The sequence below is a fragment of the Bactrocera tryoni genome, chromosome 5 (assembly GCF_016617805.1).
Source record: "Bactrocera tryoni isolate S06 chromosome 5, CSIRO_BtryS06_freeze2, whole genome shotgun sequence".
Taxonomy (NCBI): Eukaryota; Metazoa; Arthropoda; class Insecta; order Diptera; family Tephritidae; genus Bactrocera; species Bactrocera tryoni.
In genome coordinates, this window is record NC_052503.1 from 28,239,692 (window position 1) to 28,256,329 (window position 16,638).

General features: G+C 34.9%; 6 protein-coding genes across 8 annotated transcripts; 3 read left to right on the plus strand and 3 right to left on the minus strand.

Moving 5' to 3' along the window:
• Positions 1-2,686: 2,686 nt before the first annotated feature.
• Positions 2,687-4,815, plus strand: LOC120778813 (integumentary mucin C.1). Its single transcript, XM_040110819.1, has 3 exons — positions 2,687-2,798; positions 3,023-3,272; positions 3,698-4,815. Exons 2-3 carry the CDS (start codon positions 3,200-3,202, stop codon positions 4,267-4,269), a joined length of 645 nt encoding a protein of 214 aa, XP_039966753.1. The 5' UTR covers positions 2,687-2,798; positions 3,023-3,199; the 3' UTR covers positions 4,270-4,815.
• Positions 4,816-6,162: 1,347 nt separating this feature from the next.
• LOC120778812 (nucleolin) lies at positions 6,163-7,265 on the minus strand. The gene has a single exon (XM_040110818.1). It carries the CDS (start codon positions 7,065-7,067, stop codon positions 6,189-6,191), a length of 879 nt encoding a protein of 292 aa, XP_039966752.1. The 5' UTR covers positions 7,068-7,265; the 3' UTR covers positions 6,163-6,188.
• A 171-nt stretch (positions 7,266-7,436) lies between these two features.
• LOC120778814 (transmembrane protein 50A) lies at positions 7,437-8,545 on the plus strand. The gene is made up of 4 exons (XM_040110820.1): positions 7,437-7,618; positions 7,738-7,872; positions 7,943-8,072; positions 8,202-8,545. Exons 1-4 carry the CDS (start codon positions 7,535-7,537, stop codon positions 8,309-8,311), a joined length of 459 nt encoding a protein of 152 aa, XP_039966754.1. The 5' UTR covers positions 7,437-7,534; the 3' UTR covers positions 8,312-8,545.
• A 194-nt stretch (positions 8,546-8,739) lies between these two features.
• Positions 8,740-12,079, minus strand: LOC120778810 (chitooligosaccharidolytic beta-N-acetylglucosaminidase). Of its 3 annotated transcripts, none has more exons than XM_040110814.1 (4): positions 11,824-12,079; positions 11,342-11,493; positions 10,605-11,245; positions 8,740-10,212 (listed from the first exon to the last, which is right to left on the minus strand). In XM_040110814.1, exons 2-4 carry the CDS (start codon positions 11,410-11,412, stop codon positions 9,104-9,106), a joined length of 1,821 nt encoding a protein of 606 aa, XP_039966748.1. In that variant the 5' UTR covers positions 11,413-11,493; positions 11,824-12,079; the 3' UTR covers positions 8,740-9,103. The 3 variants fall into 3 exon arrangements, with proteins under 3 accessions (XP_039966748.1, XP_039966749.1, XP_039966747.1); XM_040110815.1 differs by lacking the exon at positions 11,824-12,079 and adding an exon at positions 11,604-11,761; XM_040110813.1 differs by lacking the exon at positions 11,824-12,079 and having other exon boundaries at positions 11,342-11,761.
• Positions 12,080-12,217: 138 nt separating this feature from the next.
• On the minus strand, positions 12,218-13,598 carry LOC120778811 (general transcription factor IIE subunit 2). The gene is made up of 6 exons (XM_040110816.1): positions 13,416-13,598; positions 13,253-13,357; positions 13,036-13,198; positions 12,684-12,974; positions 12,533-12,620; positions 12,218-12,466 (listed from the first exon to the last, which is right to left on the minus strand). Exons 1-6 carry the CDS (start codon positions 13,475-13,477, stop codon positions 12,297-12,299), a joined length of 879 nt encoding a protein of 292 aa, XP_039966750.1. The 5' UTR covers positions 13,478-13,598; the 3' UTR covers positions 12,218-12,296.
• A 743-nt stretch (positions 13,599-14,341) lies between these two features.
• Positions 14,342-15,326, plus strand: LOC120778748. Its single transcript, XM_040110719.1, has 4 exons — positions 14,342-14,382; positions 14,455-14,654; positions 14,711-14,834; positions 14,896-15,326. Exons 2-4 carry the CDS (start codon positions 14,455-14,457, stop codon positions 15,238-15,240), a joined length of 669 nt encoding a protein of 222 aa, XP_039966653.1. The 5' UTR covers positions 14,342-14,382; the 3' UTR covers positions 15,241-15,326.
• Positions 15,327-16,638: the final 1,312 nt, after the last annotated feature.

Consider the following 16,638-nt stretch of genomic DNA (forward strand, 5'->3'; position numbering starts at 1 on the left):
TATGAAACAAACTTCAAGGTAGTCCTTGAGTTGTAAATGCATACATAGACACATTGTACAAATGTCAAAACGCTGTTAGGGAGTGGAAAAAAATATTATATATGTGTATTAGGGTGTACGTTACTTTCCAAATCTGAGTGTTTTTTTTTGGGCAAACGCCCACTGAAGTTTCAGTCTTATTGATTTTTTCCATTAAAATACTTCTTCAAAATGTAATGTACTGAGCATTCACACCAGTGATTTATAAATTCTGTGTTGCTCATACGACATGGTGTACTGTATGAATACAGTACATAAAATCTATGATTTTAACTGTACAAGTATAAAAGTTCAAACAAAATTTTGTGAAAAAAATTATTCAAACTTTTTTGTAGAGTGGAAATTGTTTGTACTAGAATAACATATTTTCAAAGTTGTAAACTTATTTGCTTTGGAGATAAAAAATATTCGGAAAAGACGAAAAATCTCATATAAACTGCAAACACTGGAAAAGTAAAACGGCTTGAATTGAAAGTACAGAGCTTACAAACGTTAGTTTCTTTTTCCTAGGACAAAAACTGCAACTTCAGTAGACATTTGCAAAAAACAAAAACAATCAATTTGGAACTAATGGCCACACTAATATACATATATAGAGTCGCTTGGGGATTGGGTAGAAAGTGCATGCTAATCGCGTAATATTGCTCTATTTTGGAAATTTATTGATTATGCGAGTATGGTAAATAGTTTACACTCATTAAAGAGTATATAAGAATTTAATTTTTAATACACAGAAAAATATAAACAAGACAAACGCAAAAATAACAGAAAACACATAGTAAAAACAATTTATCGTTGAATTTTTGTCCATTTTATGAGAAAAAAACTGCAGCATGCACATTTAATTTAATTTACTATGAGAAATAAATATGTATGCATATAGAACTAAAAAATATTATAGCAAGCAATCGGTGTGATGTCCGAATAAAAATATATATTTTAGCGTCATTACGATTTTGTCGAATCGTAACGTGATTGAATTATTTAAACTAAACTTATTTTAAAAGCAATTTGTATTTTACGTTTATTTAAAACAGCAGCTGAAGTTGTCGGTTTAAAACATAAACTTCGGATTTTTTCTGCTTGTCACCTAAACTCAAGAAATAAAGTTTACATGTAATGGAAAATATCGTAAAATTGCAACAGTTGTCTTATTTCTGTGATTGAAGAGCTTGGAAAGCAATAGCTAGTGAAAACTAAACCTAAGGAACCAACTCGCCTCACACACTTTTCCCTTTGCTCCAAACCGGTTGAAACAGCACGTTTCCTGCGCCTCTCGTTAGATGATTATGATAACAAATACCTGGATAACCGATACAACAACAACCACTAATGACAAGCAAAAATGTGAGGATTAAGGAGGAAGTAGGGTTAGCACGTTTATGTGTTTTTTTATGAAACAGTTAAGGTATATTTACATTATAATATGATATTTGAAGAATCTTGTTAATTTCCATGGCGAAATATTAAAAAATACGAAAATTTAGCAATCACTCTCGATTTTGAAAACGTGAGTTCAAAGTTTCAATTTCTGATTTAAAACACTCATAAGATGGGAATGAATTTACTCGTAACTTCGTCAAATTTGTTCCAAACGACTTCAAGACAGAGCCTTCTTGATCTTATTATACGTTCATTTAAGATAAAAGATTCAAACCCCTTCTCCACCAATTCCGGTAGACATTACTAAAAATAACACACCTCCTTGCCTTCGAACTTAGTTTGAAAGTTCCGTACCTCCGAGAAATGTGTACATATAGAAAGCATGAGGTCTGTATCATATTCAAACCACAATTGTTCGGATTTTAGCTGGTAAAATAATTTTTTTCGACAATCTAACTTTGTTTGGGTCGGTAGTCCTACGTTTTATAATGGGTTCGGATGCCATAATAGAACGATGTAGAACCAGGTATGTAGTAGCTTTGAAAATCACTCCGCGCAAATAAAAAGGACACTTCAAGTGGTAGATTTTTCAGACTTGCTGCTCACTGTTGGAGTATGTGTATCAAGAAGTTGCCCAATTTGCTCATTGTGAAAAGAGAAAGAACAATAAACCCAGTAACAATCGGCTCCTTGACCAGATGCACTTATCTTAGTATGTACGTATAGTATACGTACATATATTCTATATTTATATTATAGCAGAAATATGTATGTACATATATATTGATGTTCTATAATATCTCTTTGTATGGGAAAAACGCTTCCCGAAGCAAAGAGCGTATAATTTTATATATATGTATATATATTGACCATATGCTCTTATCGTAGCACATATATTATATTGTTATATCAGCTATATGTATACATATATATATATATATATATATATTTATTACTATTATATAATAATTCTCTGTAGGGGGAAAAACACTTCTCTAGGTGGAAGCAAACAGATTATGGAGAGAATGATTTACGATGATGTAGAGTTTTTTATCGGAGTTTACGCGTTAATCAATTCTTTAAGAATTTAAATAAAAAATGATCTAAAAACTAAAAACTATTACAAGAAATTAAAAAGTATGCAATAACAATTATTAGCTATGATTTTATTAATAATTTATGTTTATAATTAAAAAAATATATATAATAATTATATTAAAAACGTAGTTAACGGCAACCCATATGACTCTTTTCTAATGCATCTCTGAGTTCCAGTTGCAGTCATCAGCCAGCCAGTCAGTCTTGAGAAAAATATGCAATAAATTTGGTGATATTTCTTATAGAAAATACTGGCGATTTTAGGATTAAAGTGATTGGTAAATAAATTGCTTAATTAAATAATTTGTGAAGTGATATATACATTTTGCTGTTGTCGCACTCAACAAAATGTTATAAGTAGAATAAAGGGCGATAATAACCACTTATACACAAGGGTGGAGAGATTCACAGCACATATGTAGTTCTGTTGCTTGGATGCCCCCGCTCGTCTTTCTACATATTTGCGCATTTAATTATTTCTCTTTTTTTTGTATCGCTATAGAACATTTTTCTTGGTAATTGGAAGATTCGAGTAATACGAGAACTATTGCATAGTTGACGTAGGGACTCCCACAACGTAAGTGCGATATATATTTTTTCACTGCACTTTGGAAATTACTGTAACAAGCAAAAACTGCATACGCTAAGCTAGACGGAAGTTAAGAGGAGCAGATTAAATATGAAATCATCGGTGAGAGGTTTGCTTTTGTGTTGCCTTCTGGCAGGAGTATTTTCATCGGTTTACTGTCAAGGTATGTCAAATTAATTTATATGATGTACTGCATGTTCTTACCTACATACATATGTATGTTCATGTCTTGAGTTTCAATTAACGTAATGAGTTTGATAAAGCAATTAATAAATTCATGTAACTACCGTGAACAAAGGGCAAGTTAAGTAACAAATAAAAAATACACAAAAAAAAGTTTTTGTTTTGCAATAAAATTGGCTTGCTATGAAAATATATCAATGTTTAGTTTACACACAGACTTCAGTCGAACTTTTGATGACTCACTTCAGATAAGGCATACAAATATTCGGAATCGAAAATTGTAGTTTAGCACGATTTGAGTATATGCTGTAATAATACATAAATAATATATTTAGTTTGTTGAGTTTTAGTATTAGTCACTTATGCGAATTCTTATTTTTAAAAATATTCGAACTTATATTACAGAATCCAGCAATGTTACGCTACCTATCAATAAAGCCAACGAAACAACTCCAATTACGACTAAGAATAGCGCAGAAGTAACAAGCACCCCGGAGACAATCACAACAGTTGCTTCAAATGAAACAAAACCAACAGTCGTTCCTACAACACCAACCCCAGTTCCAAATATAACAACTTCAATAAAACCCGACCCTGAAACGAACACAACTGTTACACCATTACCAACCACTACCCCTCCTGCTATTAATACTACAACTGTTGCACCAACTCCACCACCTACAACACCAACAACTCCACCACCTACCACACCTACTACACCTCCCACCACTTCAACAAGCACCCTTGCTCCTGACAACAGCACCACTACAACAACCACACTGGCACCTGACAACAGCACTACTACAACAACAACAACTACAACACCTGCTCCGCCAACTCCCCGCCCACCATGCAATCACTTTGACTTTCCATCCTTCATCGGTGGCATTGTTTTAACTTTGGGTATTTTAGCGATCAGTTTGGTCGCTTACAAATTCTACAAGGCACGTAATGAACGCAATTATCATACCCTTTGAGCCGCCACCGCTTTCACATCAGCATTTAATGCAGCAGCTAATACAGCGCCACCGAACTCGTCCATAGATGTGGAACGAGTACGCTTTGTACAGCCCTCGTTCCCGTTGCGCTCACCACCACCAACGCAGCAGACATCGACGGAATCATCTGGCGCACCACCAACATCCTCACCATCCGTCAGACAACGGCTGCTGCAAACATAATTATTGAATATTATAAAAAAAAAAGTTGTAAACAAAAGTGGAAAGATAAAACTAAAGTAAGCTACGAATACGCAATAAATCGCGACTTCTATCCCTTCATATTACATTTCTATTAATGCAACAACAAACAATAATTGATAACCTTTTTCTGCACTACATATATGTATGAATAACAAAACGACTTATGTTGTAAAGCGATAATGTAATACAACAAATGAAAAAATATTCTCACCCTTTTACCGTTAAAAACAAAACGTTGTAATTTGTATATTAAAATAGTGCTGCGCTAAACTAATGCTTATTTGCTCATATTAACTGACAAATATTAATTTAAACAACACACATTTGCGGTGCATTATTTGAAATGATATATACATAACTATACATATATATAGTATATATAAAGGTCTATTTCTTTTTAAATAAATAATTATTATGTATTTGAGACTGTTTGATAAGTATGGCGTTCTATAGAACACAAATAGGGCGCTATCGGGAAGCGAAGACTTGTACAAATTTTTCACTCGTTCACTCGTCGGTTCTAAGAATGCGGTATATAAAATTATTATTCTAGCAGCATATTCGTAAAAAATTTTAATGCATGTATACACATACATTTAATAAACATATACACATATTAGCCATGTAAACACTGCACTTGCTGATAAGTGTGCTCGCGCTTTGATTGTGACCGTGCGTGACAGCAGAAAGTTTTTGCAAACATCGGTAAATACATACAAATGTATGTATGTTTAACGCGATTGAAGGATTTTTTAATTGACATCAAATATCGTATTGGCGGTGAATTGTTTATAATGATAAGAAATACAAAAATAATAATTATGACTTACGTAAATTGTGAAAAGAAGATTTATTTAATTAAAATTAAAAAAAGAAAAATATATACATATTTAGAAAATAGACGTTCTTTCGGAAATACATATGTAATCTCTTAATTGCATTTTATTCTAAATAATATCGGAACATATAAATGTTAAACAAACAAACTAATATTTGCAAGTACATACATACATATATGTAAATACAAAAAAAATTGTAATTAATGCATGTAATTATTTTACAACTTCTTGCTTAAAAGATGTAATTCAACTACTATTTACCGTATGTTAGTATTTTCTTTTATTAGTATTTGGTTTACGCTATGATTTCAATAAATCTTCAAATAAAATATAAAATTTGCTTTTATATTCAATGAATGAGGCATAACTGAATATTAACTTCTGAAATTTAAGAGCAAAATAAATATTAACTTGGTTTGCACTGAAGCGAAAAAAACCCTTCACAGAAAAAAGAATTGATTGGACAGTTTGTGATAGCTGTATGCTATAGTAGGCCGATGTGAAAAATTTCTCGGAGATTTCGTCAAATAGAAAAATTTTCCATACAAGAACTTGAGCTTGATGTTCAGATTATATGGCAGCCATAAGCCACCTTGAGCCGATATCGCTTCCTTGGAAAGAAAAGTACGTGTGCAAATGATCGATATATCAAAAACCGAAGGACTAGTTCTCGGCAAATACATGGCTGAATCATTTCTGCTATATTCGTGGAAGTAAAAAGACATATAAGTACACACCGATACAACCATTGGTAAATAATTTATATTCCTGCAGCAGCTAAGAAAATTTACAAGCTTCATATTAATTAACGTTGAATAAAACCATCACATATCGTTATTACAAGTAAAATTTTATTTAATCATATACTTTAATTTCATCCGTTTTAGACTCAGAACTTGCTGAAGACTTCTTAATGTTATTTTTCTTCGCTTTTCCACCGCTCTTTTTCGCTTTTTGTGTATCGAAACGTATAATAAGCTCTGTTCCACCTAATGATTGTTTCTTCTTCATAGCAGCACGCGCCTCCATTGTTGAGGGTAACGTGATCGTCGCTATACTGGAGGCAATTAACTTCCCTTTGCGTGGTTTTATATGTACATCCACAGCATTGGGAAATAATCTACGTACTTCTCCCGCTGAGGCGCTTTGTGGTAGGTTCGTTATAACAATGGAGGATGTGAAATTCTTCGAACGCAATGCTAACTTGCTGGCACGTCTCAAACGCGCTTTAGCCTTTTTCTTTTCCAACGTATTCACTTTACGTTTCACCAATTCTTGCACAAATTCATCGCTCTCGGTACGTGGTATTGATACAACTACTTTTGTGCCGCCCTTTTTTGCTGCTGCTTTTATAGCTTTTAAGGCGGTATCGCGATCTTCACGTGAACCGAAATCAACCAAGCAAAAACGTGCATGTTTTTGTCGTGGTTTATGCGCTTTCAATATTAATGGAGATAATGCTTTGGCGGCTTCCTGGAACTCATCATCATCTTCGGGCAGTTTATGTGGGAATCTTATATACAATTGTTTGCCCTGACGTTCAGCATATTTTTTTGTGATATCTTCTGCAACCTTTTGCTCAAGTGATAGTTTCTTGGGGGATTCATGTTCCATCTCTTCATCTTCATCACCTTCATCAGATTCGGTATCGCTGGCATCTAAATCTGGTTCCTCCTGCTCATCATCATCTGTTTGCATCTCTCTCTCGGATTCATCACTTTCAGAAGAAGACATTATTTAAAATTAATAGATTTAAAAATTTAAGAAAAACAGTAGATGTTACTGCACGTGTTATTATTTTGTTTAACGTCGGCTGCAGAGAACGTACATTTATATATTATACGTTCTCTGTCGGCTGTTTAAAGGAATTGTTGGAAATTTATCGGAACATTGCAATGACTGATAGCTTATTATCGATATGTTTAAGTTGCTGAGCAATTTTTTCTTCTGATTTTAAAAACCTTTATTTTTATTCTTTTATACAAACGAATAACTAAAGCTAATGATAAGATCCAGGATCGAACTTATGAAAAGGCCAACGCAATAATACTTAAGTAGAACCAAATGTAGTACTTAAAAATGCATCTCTGACTGCTTTGACAGCAGTCTCATAACTTCTTTGCAATTAGTCAACATATTTTTCACAGTAAAGTTTATTTTTCGCGAATTCAATAAGAAATAAAACATTTAGTTTACCGAAAATGGCTATATTAGAAAATATACGCGAATTGTTTACCTCAGAAACAGCTCGTAATAAAAATTCAGCCTTAATTTCTGGGTTTCTGGTATGTGAACTCTGATTATAGCTAACTCCATACATTTGCTTTGTTTACAAAAGCAATCACATATATGCAAATGTATGCATAAATATATATGTGTAATTAATTTATTTATATTTTTTTAGTTTTTTGCTGGCTGGTGGGTTCTGATCGATGCTATGTCAGTGGACAGCCAAAAACAAATAACCACCGGACATGTTTTCATAGGAGTTTTCGGTACAATCAGCTTCTTTATGGTAAACACTGTAAAGAACTCGCATGTAAGTATATAAAATACGTAATCGCTCTTAACAGACTTTTACATAAGTTGTTTTGTTTACGATTTAAAAGATTTCGGAAGAAAACACATCCGAGTCCGGAGCACGTATTGCAAAAATTTATCTGCTTATTGGTTTCGTTATGGGATTTGCATCGATAATAGCAGCTATCTGGGTTATGATTGATGACTTTATCAATAACAGTAAGTTTTAAGTTATTTGAAAATATACTTAGTTCTAAAAATTATGTGGAAGATCTTTTCGGCAGACAAACATGTCAACGAACTTTGCTATATCACGAATTATTGATATTTTTATTCTTTAATTAATAGAAAAAAAGGACAATTGGCCAGGCGTAGCTCTTCTAATGCAGAATGTATTTATCCTTATTGGCAGTCTGGTATACAAATTCGGCCGAAATGAGGAAGACTGGAACGAGTAAATGTAGGAGAGCATATTCAGGCTAATCACTAAATATATAAGTGGGTCATGATATTCATATTTAAGTTAAAGGCATAGTTTACACACTTACATTTTTGCTTACTAAACATTTCTGAACTAGACTAACGAATTTGTATCTCAAAAGCTACGTCTGTTTATATATGTATATTCCACGTGATTCTATGTATGTATGTATGCAGAAATAAAGCTTTAGTTCCATTTAAGGTAATCAAAATATTTTTTGTACTTAAAATGATAATTTTTTTAATATTAAGAGCGGTGAGACCAAAAACCTAAGTATCTCTAATCCTGTAAAAATATTAAATTTTCACCAATATCAACTACATAAAGCAAGTGCATTCATAAAAGTATTTGTTCTAAAATTGGAAATAATCCCTCAATCATATATTTTCGATCAAAGGATTTCACTTCGTTAAATTATGCCAGTTTATGGTAGATGTTCTATTCAAAAACCGTCATTTTTATTAACAACTCTCGCATATACATTTCAAAAATATGTATTACAGTTACAAGTAAGATAATAGGTATGTTTGCTATATAATATCTAAAACCGTCTAGTGTATAAATTACGTTTCTTAGAATGTGCCGTGTAATATAACCCAAATAATCAGCTAGACTTTCTGTTCTTTGAACCTTTTAGATACTTTTCTCTGCATGCGAAAAGTTGACATTTCTCCGAAAACATTCCGATTTGCTGTTGGATATTCTACATCAAACAGACCTAAAATCAGTATTATTGCGAACACAAGCAAGATGAGTACTACTTTCAGATTCAAAATTTTTGATCGTAAGCATCTATGGGACATTGGTTTTCGTTCTGTAAGCACCACTCCGGTTGCATTGATTCCGCACCAATATCCAATTCTGACAAACGTTGTCGATGATAGAGCATACGCGCTTCTGCCGAACGCCAAGACTGTTTCGGATTCGACCACAAACGCTCCGCCAAAGCACTTGCTCGTGGCCAGAAACGTGAATCCAAAGTGTGCTCGTCAATTTGCTCCGACCAAATAGCTGCCTCTGCTCCCAAAACTTGAGACTTGTAATCGCCAGCAATGTTGTCCAAATCGTTGTCATACACCTTCTGCCAGCCGATATATGGTGAACACCAATTGTTGCCACCCTGCACCCAACCAGGACCGCCACAATCGAAATAGAGCGCATCATAATTTGATATTATAATGCGATAACCACGTTTTAGAATGTCTTTAATTTTGCTGTCACCTCCCGTAGTCCATATTTGTATGTTGTAGCGTTCTTTATCCAAGTAATCATCGATGTACGGTACATCAGTGAGACGACTAGTCCACAGTGTGATGGAGGGTTGTTGCGAGTGTGCAATTGTATCGACGCGGTTTAGCGCCTCTGTCTGAAAATGTCCCCAGAGACGTATAAAATCGGATTCTTTTAAGTCCCAACCCTTCTGAAGCATCCAGTCTTGAATGCGCTTGCTACTATTCCAACAATCAACAGATACTTCATCACCACCCATATGAAATACATCCGGATCGAAGAGTTCGAACATTTCACGATATATATCCTCTAAAATGGGATATAAATCTTCAACGGTGGGATCGAATTGACCACACGGTGGCTCCACGCAATAATTTTTCCATGGCTGCGCATTGAAACAAGCAATCATATCCTTATGTTGCCAGCCCTCACCGACATGCGCCGGTGCATCGAATTCCGGCATCACACGTATGCCACGCACACGTCCATATTCCACAATATCTGCAATATCTTCATGACTATAAACCTTACGTGGTGAATAGGCGCCTAATTTATATAGTTCAGGTTGTGATTTAACTTCCAGTGGAAAGCTGTGCGAATCAGTGATGTGCCAGTGGAATGTGTTCAATTTCACCAAGGCCATTGCATCTACAATAGAGGGATTTAATTGAAACAGAAATAAAATGTCAACTTGGTTGTACCGAAGCTTTATAACCTTCAAAAAGAAAACAAAATTTCCCTACATGAAATTGATTCCGATCGTTCAGTTCGTATGTCAGCTATATGCTATACTGGTCCGTTATCGGTGGTTCCCACAAATGGGGAAGAACGTGCGCAAATTTTCATATCGATACCTTAGAAACTGAGGTACACAAGTTCCGGCATATACACACGGAGAGGCTAAATCGACTCAGCTCGTCACGCTAATTACTTATATATGTACATATTTTTGGTCTCCGAAGGTTTCTTCTGGGGTTTACAAACATCGCTTCAAACTTAACATACCCTGTTCAGGGTTTATCATTGGTAAAAACACTTACCTAGCGTACGTTTTATTGACTTCACGCTGAAGAAATTACGCGATGTATCTAAAAGCAAACCGCGCCACTTGAACGCTGGTTTATCATCAATATCAGCACGAGCCAATATCTGTAACTCACGTCTAATATCGTCGTAAATAAGTACTTGCGATAACGTCTCCAGGCCGTGACGAGCGCCGAAGTAATTGCTTGCTGTAATTGTAGCCGTGGCCGCACTATTATTGCTTGAGCTAATTTGTAGCGTATAACTTTCGTCTGTGTCTAAAGTTAGCTTAGGCACAACATCATCCAGAGTTGATTGCAATTCCACTGTCACAATTAATGGACGACCACCTTTCCTTAATACATTCTTATTCGGCACGCCTGCGTAAAGCATTTGCATGAAACGCTCCTTGCTGGCAGCCCAAAGATGTGCTTGCTTGCTTAAGGTGGGCAAAATAAATTGTATGTTTTCTGGATCAACTGTTAACATGTAATTGTCGAAATTAACAAGTCCACTTGGACGTGGCCAAATGGTGCCGGGCACACCATCGCTACAGAACAGCCGACACACTGGCAGACTTATGGCCTTCTGGAAGTTCTGCGCATCTAGCTCAACTTTCACACATCTACTCTGCTGACACTCGTAACCGTATATAAGACTGAAATTAATTAATAAATTGTATTGATACGCTACAGTAAGCACGCAGAAGCCAACAAATATCCTTTATTGTTGCGGCAAATACGAGAATACTTACTCATCGCCCGCCGAACAGGAGCGTTGCACACTCAAGGCAAGTACCACCAATAGCGGTGCCAACACCTTCATATTCGATTTGTTGGCTTGGTTAATGAATGCACAGTTACAAAGTTTTCGACCAGGTCTCGGCGACGTTTACGCGTGAAATGACTGCAAATGTGTGAGCCAATTTAAATATGGCAATTGCTTGTGGCACTTTTAACATCAGACAAAACAAAAAACGAGTGAACAACACAACAAAGAAAACTAAATTCACCCACACTTGAACAATGCAATGTGGCTGAAGTGGAAACACAACTAAAGCGATAACAATACACAGCAGCTTGTTTGGCTGGTTTTTGGCTAATTGCCGCTGCGGTACAAACACACTCGGGGATATTCGATTTTTAATATTTTTGTTTTGCTTCTGCTGTTAAGGCTGTGTAGCGCAGGCGCTTATCGGTTTTAAGAATTATGATTTCTTGACATAATATTTATTACCGATTGATTTAAACAGCAAAAGCCACTATATCTCTGCATATGTGTGTATGTAAATGTTAAAAAATCGTCTTGAACCACGCACGACCGCCAATTGGCATTAGTCAAATAATAATAAAAAAAAAAGGTTTGTGAAAAACAAAATATTAGGAAAACAGCGATTAAAAATACAAAGCAGCTTGAAAGTGGATTAACTATTTTTTTAGAAAGTGCCTATGGATAAGTAGAAAGGGGAACTAATTCAGTTGGTGCCCTATATATTTTTGTAACGTTTTTAATGAGTTGAAGCTTATAAGCACAACCGGTTTTGTTTTATAAAGTTGCCCTATAACGGCCTTATTAATACTAATTAGCATAACATGTAGAACACCAACAATATTAAAGTAAAAAGAACAAATATTTTGAACTGGCATATTAAAGTATATTCCAATAAATTCACAATATTACACACACACATTAAATGCGAAATTCTTGTTTCACGTGGGATTAACGCCTTTTTGTGTTAATGTATTGTCTTCGTAAGTTTCCAAGACATCAGCCAAATGTTCATTATCTCTTGGTTTCTTAAATTGCCGTTTCTTGCTTGCAGCCTTCTTACGTTTTGGCACCGGTTTCTTAGGTCCATGATCTTGCATTGAACGTATACCTGTGCGAAAAAATAACACATACATATTAAAAATGTTTACAAAGCACTGCTTTTAAGTAAAATCACCTTGTTTTTCCAGATACTCATCAATTTTCGCGTCATCCATGGCATCTACGGTCGCTGAACGCCACAGCTTTTGGAATTCTTCATCCACCTGCGACAATTGAAACACAGCATATTATTTACAACAAAAGCATATTATTTTTTTGACACCTACCACAAAATTAGCTGTGCGATCATTGTAGAATAGTATTTTCTTTTTATCAATTGGTCGTACTATAAATATTATCTCCGAAGCGCGATTTTTTAATACTTTTTCACAGTGCGGTAATGACTCCTGCACATCGTCTAACAGTATACCGCCCAAGCCTTTCAAGTCATGTTGTTTAAGTAGCCTCAAAAGACTTTTGCCATCTTTAATTTTGTATACTGGTTTGAAACTAAAACGTAGACCATCAGGTGTAGCTTCAATTTTGGGGTTATTTATGAGTGCCTCGGAGGCTAACCACTAAAATCAAATTGATAATAAGTAATATTATTAACCGTTGTTTTTCTAGGCAAGTGCATACATTTTTAACGGATTGCCCAATATCTAATTGATTGGTTTCGTCCAATATTTCGTCTATGTTCAACGGATGGTCATCGCCATCCTGATGTCGAGTACGCATATGTTTGACAATCTTTGCTAATACACCAAACCGATATTGTGAACTTCCAGACATAGTTTTGTATCTGAAAATAATTCCATGTTTATATGGAAATTTTTATATTTATTGAGGAACTTACGTGTTTGAATCCAGTTTAGGCGCACTGGGTGGACGCATCTTTTTCTTGGCATCATCTTTGGGCTGGCTGGGTGGTGGCGCCTCGGCTTTTGGCTTCTTCTCCACACTATTTGCGAAAATATAGTTGGGCAATATTGGAAATGCTGATTGTGTGATTAACTTACGTGGGAGTGGCCATGGCCCTTTTTTTGAATGCCTCGCGTTCTCTCAATAGTGCTGGATCCATGATTGTATTTTATTTGATTTTTCTTTTGCAATAAATTAATAAATATTTTTTCAGAAGCAAAAACGGTTTTATATTCACACTGATAATATGTATAGCACAGCTGTTTTCTTCTTCTTTGTTTATTTGTTTTGATTCAAAAAAACAGTTTTGACATTTTTCCTTCCTTGAAGTTACCATTCACAATATAATTCGCAGAGCACGTTCAAAAGTTTGGTCAAACTAATGTTATAGCGGGATTTTGTAACCAGTCACTAGTCTCTAATTGAGTCATTTTGAAGTAAAGTCTCAATTTGAGACTAGTTACTATTCACTAAACAGTCTCTAGCGTTAGTCTCAAAATATTGCGTCAAATTTGAGACCCAATAGTTAGCAGGTCTCAAAACTAAAAAGAACTCTTGTCTGCCAATTTGAATATACTGAATATCATAGGTATTAACCGATTGCCGTTTTTTTATACTTTGTAAGCAATTCAAACATGAAATGGTTAAAAATAAATCAATTTTACATAAATTTCGTAAATATTAGGAAACAAAGTCAACATAGATTTTTATTTTTATTGATAATTATGTTTTTTGACAATATTATAGAAAATTTAATATGTGTTATCGACATCTCTGAATAATAAAATATAATGGATTTTGTGACTGTCACTTACAGAATAGCAAAATCGTCTCAAGTCTCAAAAATTGTCTCTAACTTAAAATCTTAAATTTAGAGACTTGAGACTGTATCACAGTACAGAATCGCACGGTTAATTTGAATTAAAGTTCGCGCATTTAGCTGAATTTACCAAATTTGAGTAGGCAACACTGCCCAAAAATTGCCGATTTTTGCTATTGTGAATGGTGATTGATAGAAAGAAGAAATAAATCGTAAACATTAAATATTTTTGAAAAGCATCAGAGGTAAGCAGTTTTGATATTTCTAGTTAAATTATGTGCAAGTATATTTCCAAAAACAAATTGTAATATATTTAGATGGCAGAAAGTAGAAAACGCACAGTTTGGACGACCAGCGACGAAAATGAGCTAATTTATTTGTGGCGTGAACGAGCCGGAGATTTGCGACATGCTAAGCGCAATTTGCATATTTATACAGATATATCTGTGCAAATGGAGCATAAATTTACACCGAAGGAAGTGCATGTCAAAATACGAAACTTAACACAAAGATATAGGTATGCTATGCATCCCCATAATCCTTTTAACATTATTAACTTTTTTGAAATTGCAGAGAAGAAAAGAAAAAGGTTGGACCCTCGGGGTCGTCGGAGTGGAAACTTTTTGATGCAGTTCATCAAATAATCGGACTGATGGCAGCCAATAATGCAGAAACAAAAGAATTGTTTGATTTCGTGGTAAGCATTAATTTTACGCGTCTATTTCTTCATCTTGTTTTTATTAAAATTATTTCCTTAGGACATATCGTCATCAACATTTCTGCCGTTTCAGTCAACTACACCTACAGTATCACCATTAGAAATGCCACCCGCAGTATCGGAATCTGAACCGCTGGGTTCGCAAGCAGTGGCATCTTCCAGCTCGCAATCATTGTCACTGGATAGTTCCTCAACATCAGCAACTAGAAAGAGGAATTATAAGGGTGAAATACTAAAAATGGCAAAAGAGCAAAATGAATTGCTGAAGGCAGTGGCAGAGGTTGGAAAAGAATTAACAGAAAAACTTGTTAATGCTATTGAACGACAAAATAACACTACGCAGGAGTTCTTAGTTATTATGAAAAATATTTTAGAAAAAATGTAAACAGTAAATTTTAAGTAAATATGTATGAGTTGTATAAGTTATTAACGAAGTTATTTATTACAAATTAATTAAAAAATATTTTTGAAGTTTTTGTGTTTTTTTTTTAAGTAGGGGGAACTCGAAATGGATCACCCTTTATATACAAACATGAAATAAACGGTACCATACAAGTTGCTTTAATAAGATCATAATATCCTCCAACCTTGAAAAGGGTGATGATGCTTAATAATAACCTCAATTTGAAATTGCAATATTTAAAAAATATTGAAATTTGAGTTAATACTATATCTATATACAATTAATTAATTCAGAAAGCCAATACTGACTACTCAGCAGCACTTGGCAATATAAATTTTAAACGAGAAATAAATTGAGTCGTCAAAAAATCCACACATTTCAACCTTTGATGTTAAAAATACCCCAAAACTGCACACCTGGGTTCACACTACGCGTCTACTAGCCGACACTTTATATGATTTATTTATATTGTATAGTTTGCCTAATTTCTTCATTAGGTGCTAAGTTGCCTGGGGCCGCGTGAGCAAATTAATGCATTCAATACAATTTAATTGGAAATGTGTCTGGTAAACTGGAATAATTGATGAGATAATCGTGAGCTATTATACAATGTGTTATTATTCAGATAAATATTATATAAGTGACATGTGGAAATTTACTCATCCCAACGGATTTCTACTTTTTAATGAAAAATGAAAATTCACTTCTAAAAGGGAGGTTAAAAATGCCTTTTGAAGTCGAAAATGCAGAATATTTATATTTTTTTCATAAATTATGGGTCTTTCAGGGCGTTCAGACGTAAAGTCGGTAGATAGATAGAAAACAATTGAGGTTTTGTACTGCGACCTATGGTCTATGGTGCTCGCTCCTTTATCACATTTGGTCACAAAGGTCCAGCACTCTGAATAATTCCAGAAGCTTGCTGGGCACGATGGAGATTATATGAGCGTAGATGGATCCAAAAGCCTTGAGCCTGCTTCTAAAAATTTCTGGGCAATCTAGATTCAGGTGTTCTGGAGTTTCCTGTTCTATGTCGCAAAACCGGTAGTTTGAACAATAAACTATGCCTATTGCCAATGCTGGATAAGACTTTCTTGAGCCTACAGTGCCCAGTTTAGAGCGCGACAAGGAGGCGGAATTTGTTTCGAGGGAGGTTGATGATATCTCTAAACCTTGCTATGTTGTAACTTCTCAGTAGTACTTGACGTGGCACATTCCTGTTATCTGCTGTCAGTACCGTTCTATACCCACTCTCTCCTCCCTAAGGAACAACACTTTTCGGATGTGGGATCCCACGGCAATGCATGGTTCTAGTCCCATCATCCTGGAGGCCGCCAGAGTGGGTTAGTTCGTCGACCAGCTCATTGCCGGCTACTCCTT

Bases quoted from the DNA above. Each gene is read 5' to 3' on its own strand.
- LOC120778811 (XM_040110816.1), bottom strand. From the start codon at position 13,477: ATGGATCCAGCACTATTGAGAGAACGCGAGGCATTCAAAAAAAGGGCC. The intron at 13,358-13,415 runs GTAAGTTAATCA...TTTCGCAAATAG, and splicing joins AGGGCCATGGCCACTCCCAC to TGTGGAGAAGAAGCCAAAAG. The intron at 12,621-12,683 runs GTAGGTGTCAAA...CAATTGTCGCAG, and splicing joins ATCGCACAGCTAATTTTGTG to GTGGATGAAGAATTCCAAAA.
- LOC120778812 (XM_040110818.1), bottom strand. From the start codon at position 7,067: ATGTCTTCTTCTGAAAGTGATGAATCCGAGAGAGAGATGCAAACAGAT.
- LOC120778813 (XM_040110819.1), top strand. From the start codon at position 3,200: ATGAAATCATCGGTGAGAGGTTTGCTTTTGTGTTGCCTTCTGGCAGGA. The intron at 3,273-3,697 runs GTATGTCAAATT...CTTATATTACAG, and splicing joins TTCATCGGTTTACTGTCAAG to AATCCAGCAATGTTACGCTA.
- LOC120778814 (XM_040110820.1), top strand. From the start codon at position 7,535: ATGGCTATATTAGAAAATATACGCGAATTGTTTACCTCAGAAACAGCT. The intron at 7,619-7,737 runs GTATGTGAACTC...ATATTTTTTTAG, and splicing joins CCTTAATTTCTGGGTTTCTG to TTTTTTGCTGGCTGGTGGGT. The intron at 7,873-7,942 runs GTAAGTATATAA...ACGATTTAAAAG, and splicing joins ACACTGTAAAGAACTCGCAT to ATTTCGGAAGAAAACACATC.
- LOC120778810 (XM_040110814.1), bottom strand. From the start codon at position 11,412: ATGAAGGTGTTGGCACCGCTATTGGTGGTACTTGCCTTGAGTGTGCAA. The intron at 11,246-11,341 runs GTAAGTATTCTC...AATTAATTTCAG, and splicing joins TCCTGTTCGGCGGGCGATGA to TCTTATATACGGTTACGAGT. The intron at 10,213-10,604 runs GTAAGTGTTTTT...CCTCTATTGTAG, and splicing joins GTCAATAAAACGTACGCTAG to ATGCAATGGCCTTGGTGAAA.
- LOC120778748 (XM_040110719.1), top strand. From the start codon at position 14,455: ATGGCAGAAAGTAGAAAACGCACAGTTTGGACGACCAGCGACGAAAAT. The intron at 14,655-14,710 runs GTATGCTATGCA...TTGAAATTGCAG, and splicing joins AACTTAACACAAAGATATAG to AGAAGAAAAGAAAAAGGTTG. The intron at 14,835-14,895 runs GTAAGCATTAAT...TTATTTCCTTAG, and splicing joins AAGAATTGTTTGATTTCGTG to GACATATCGTCATCAACATT.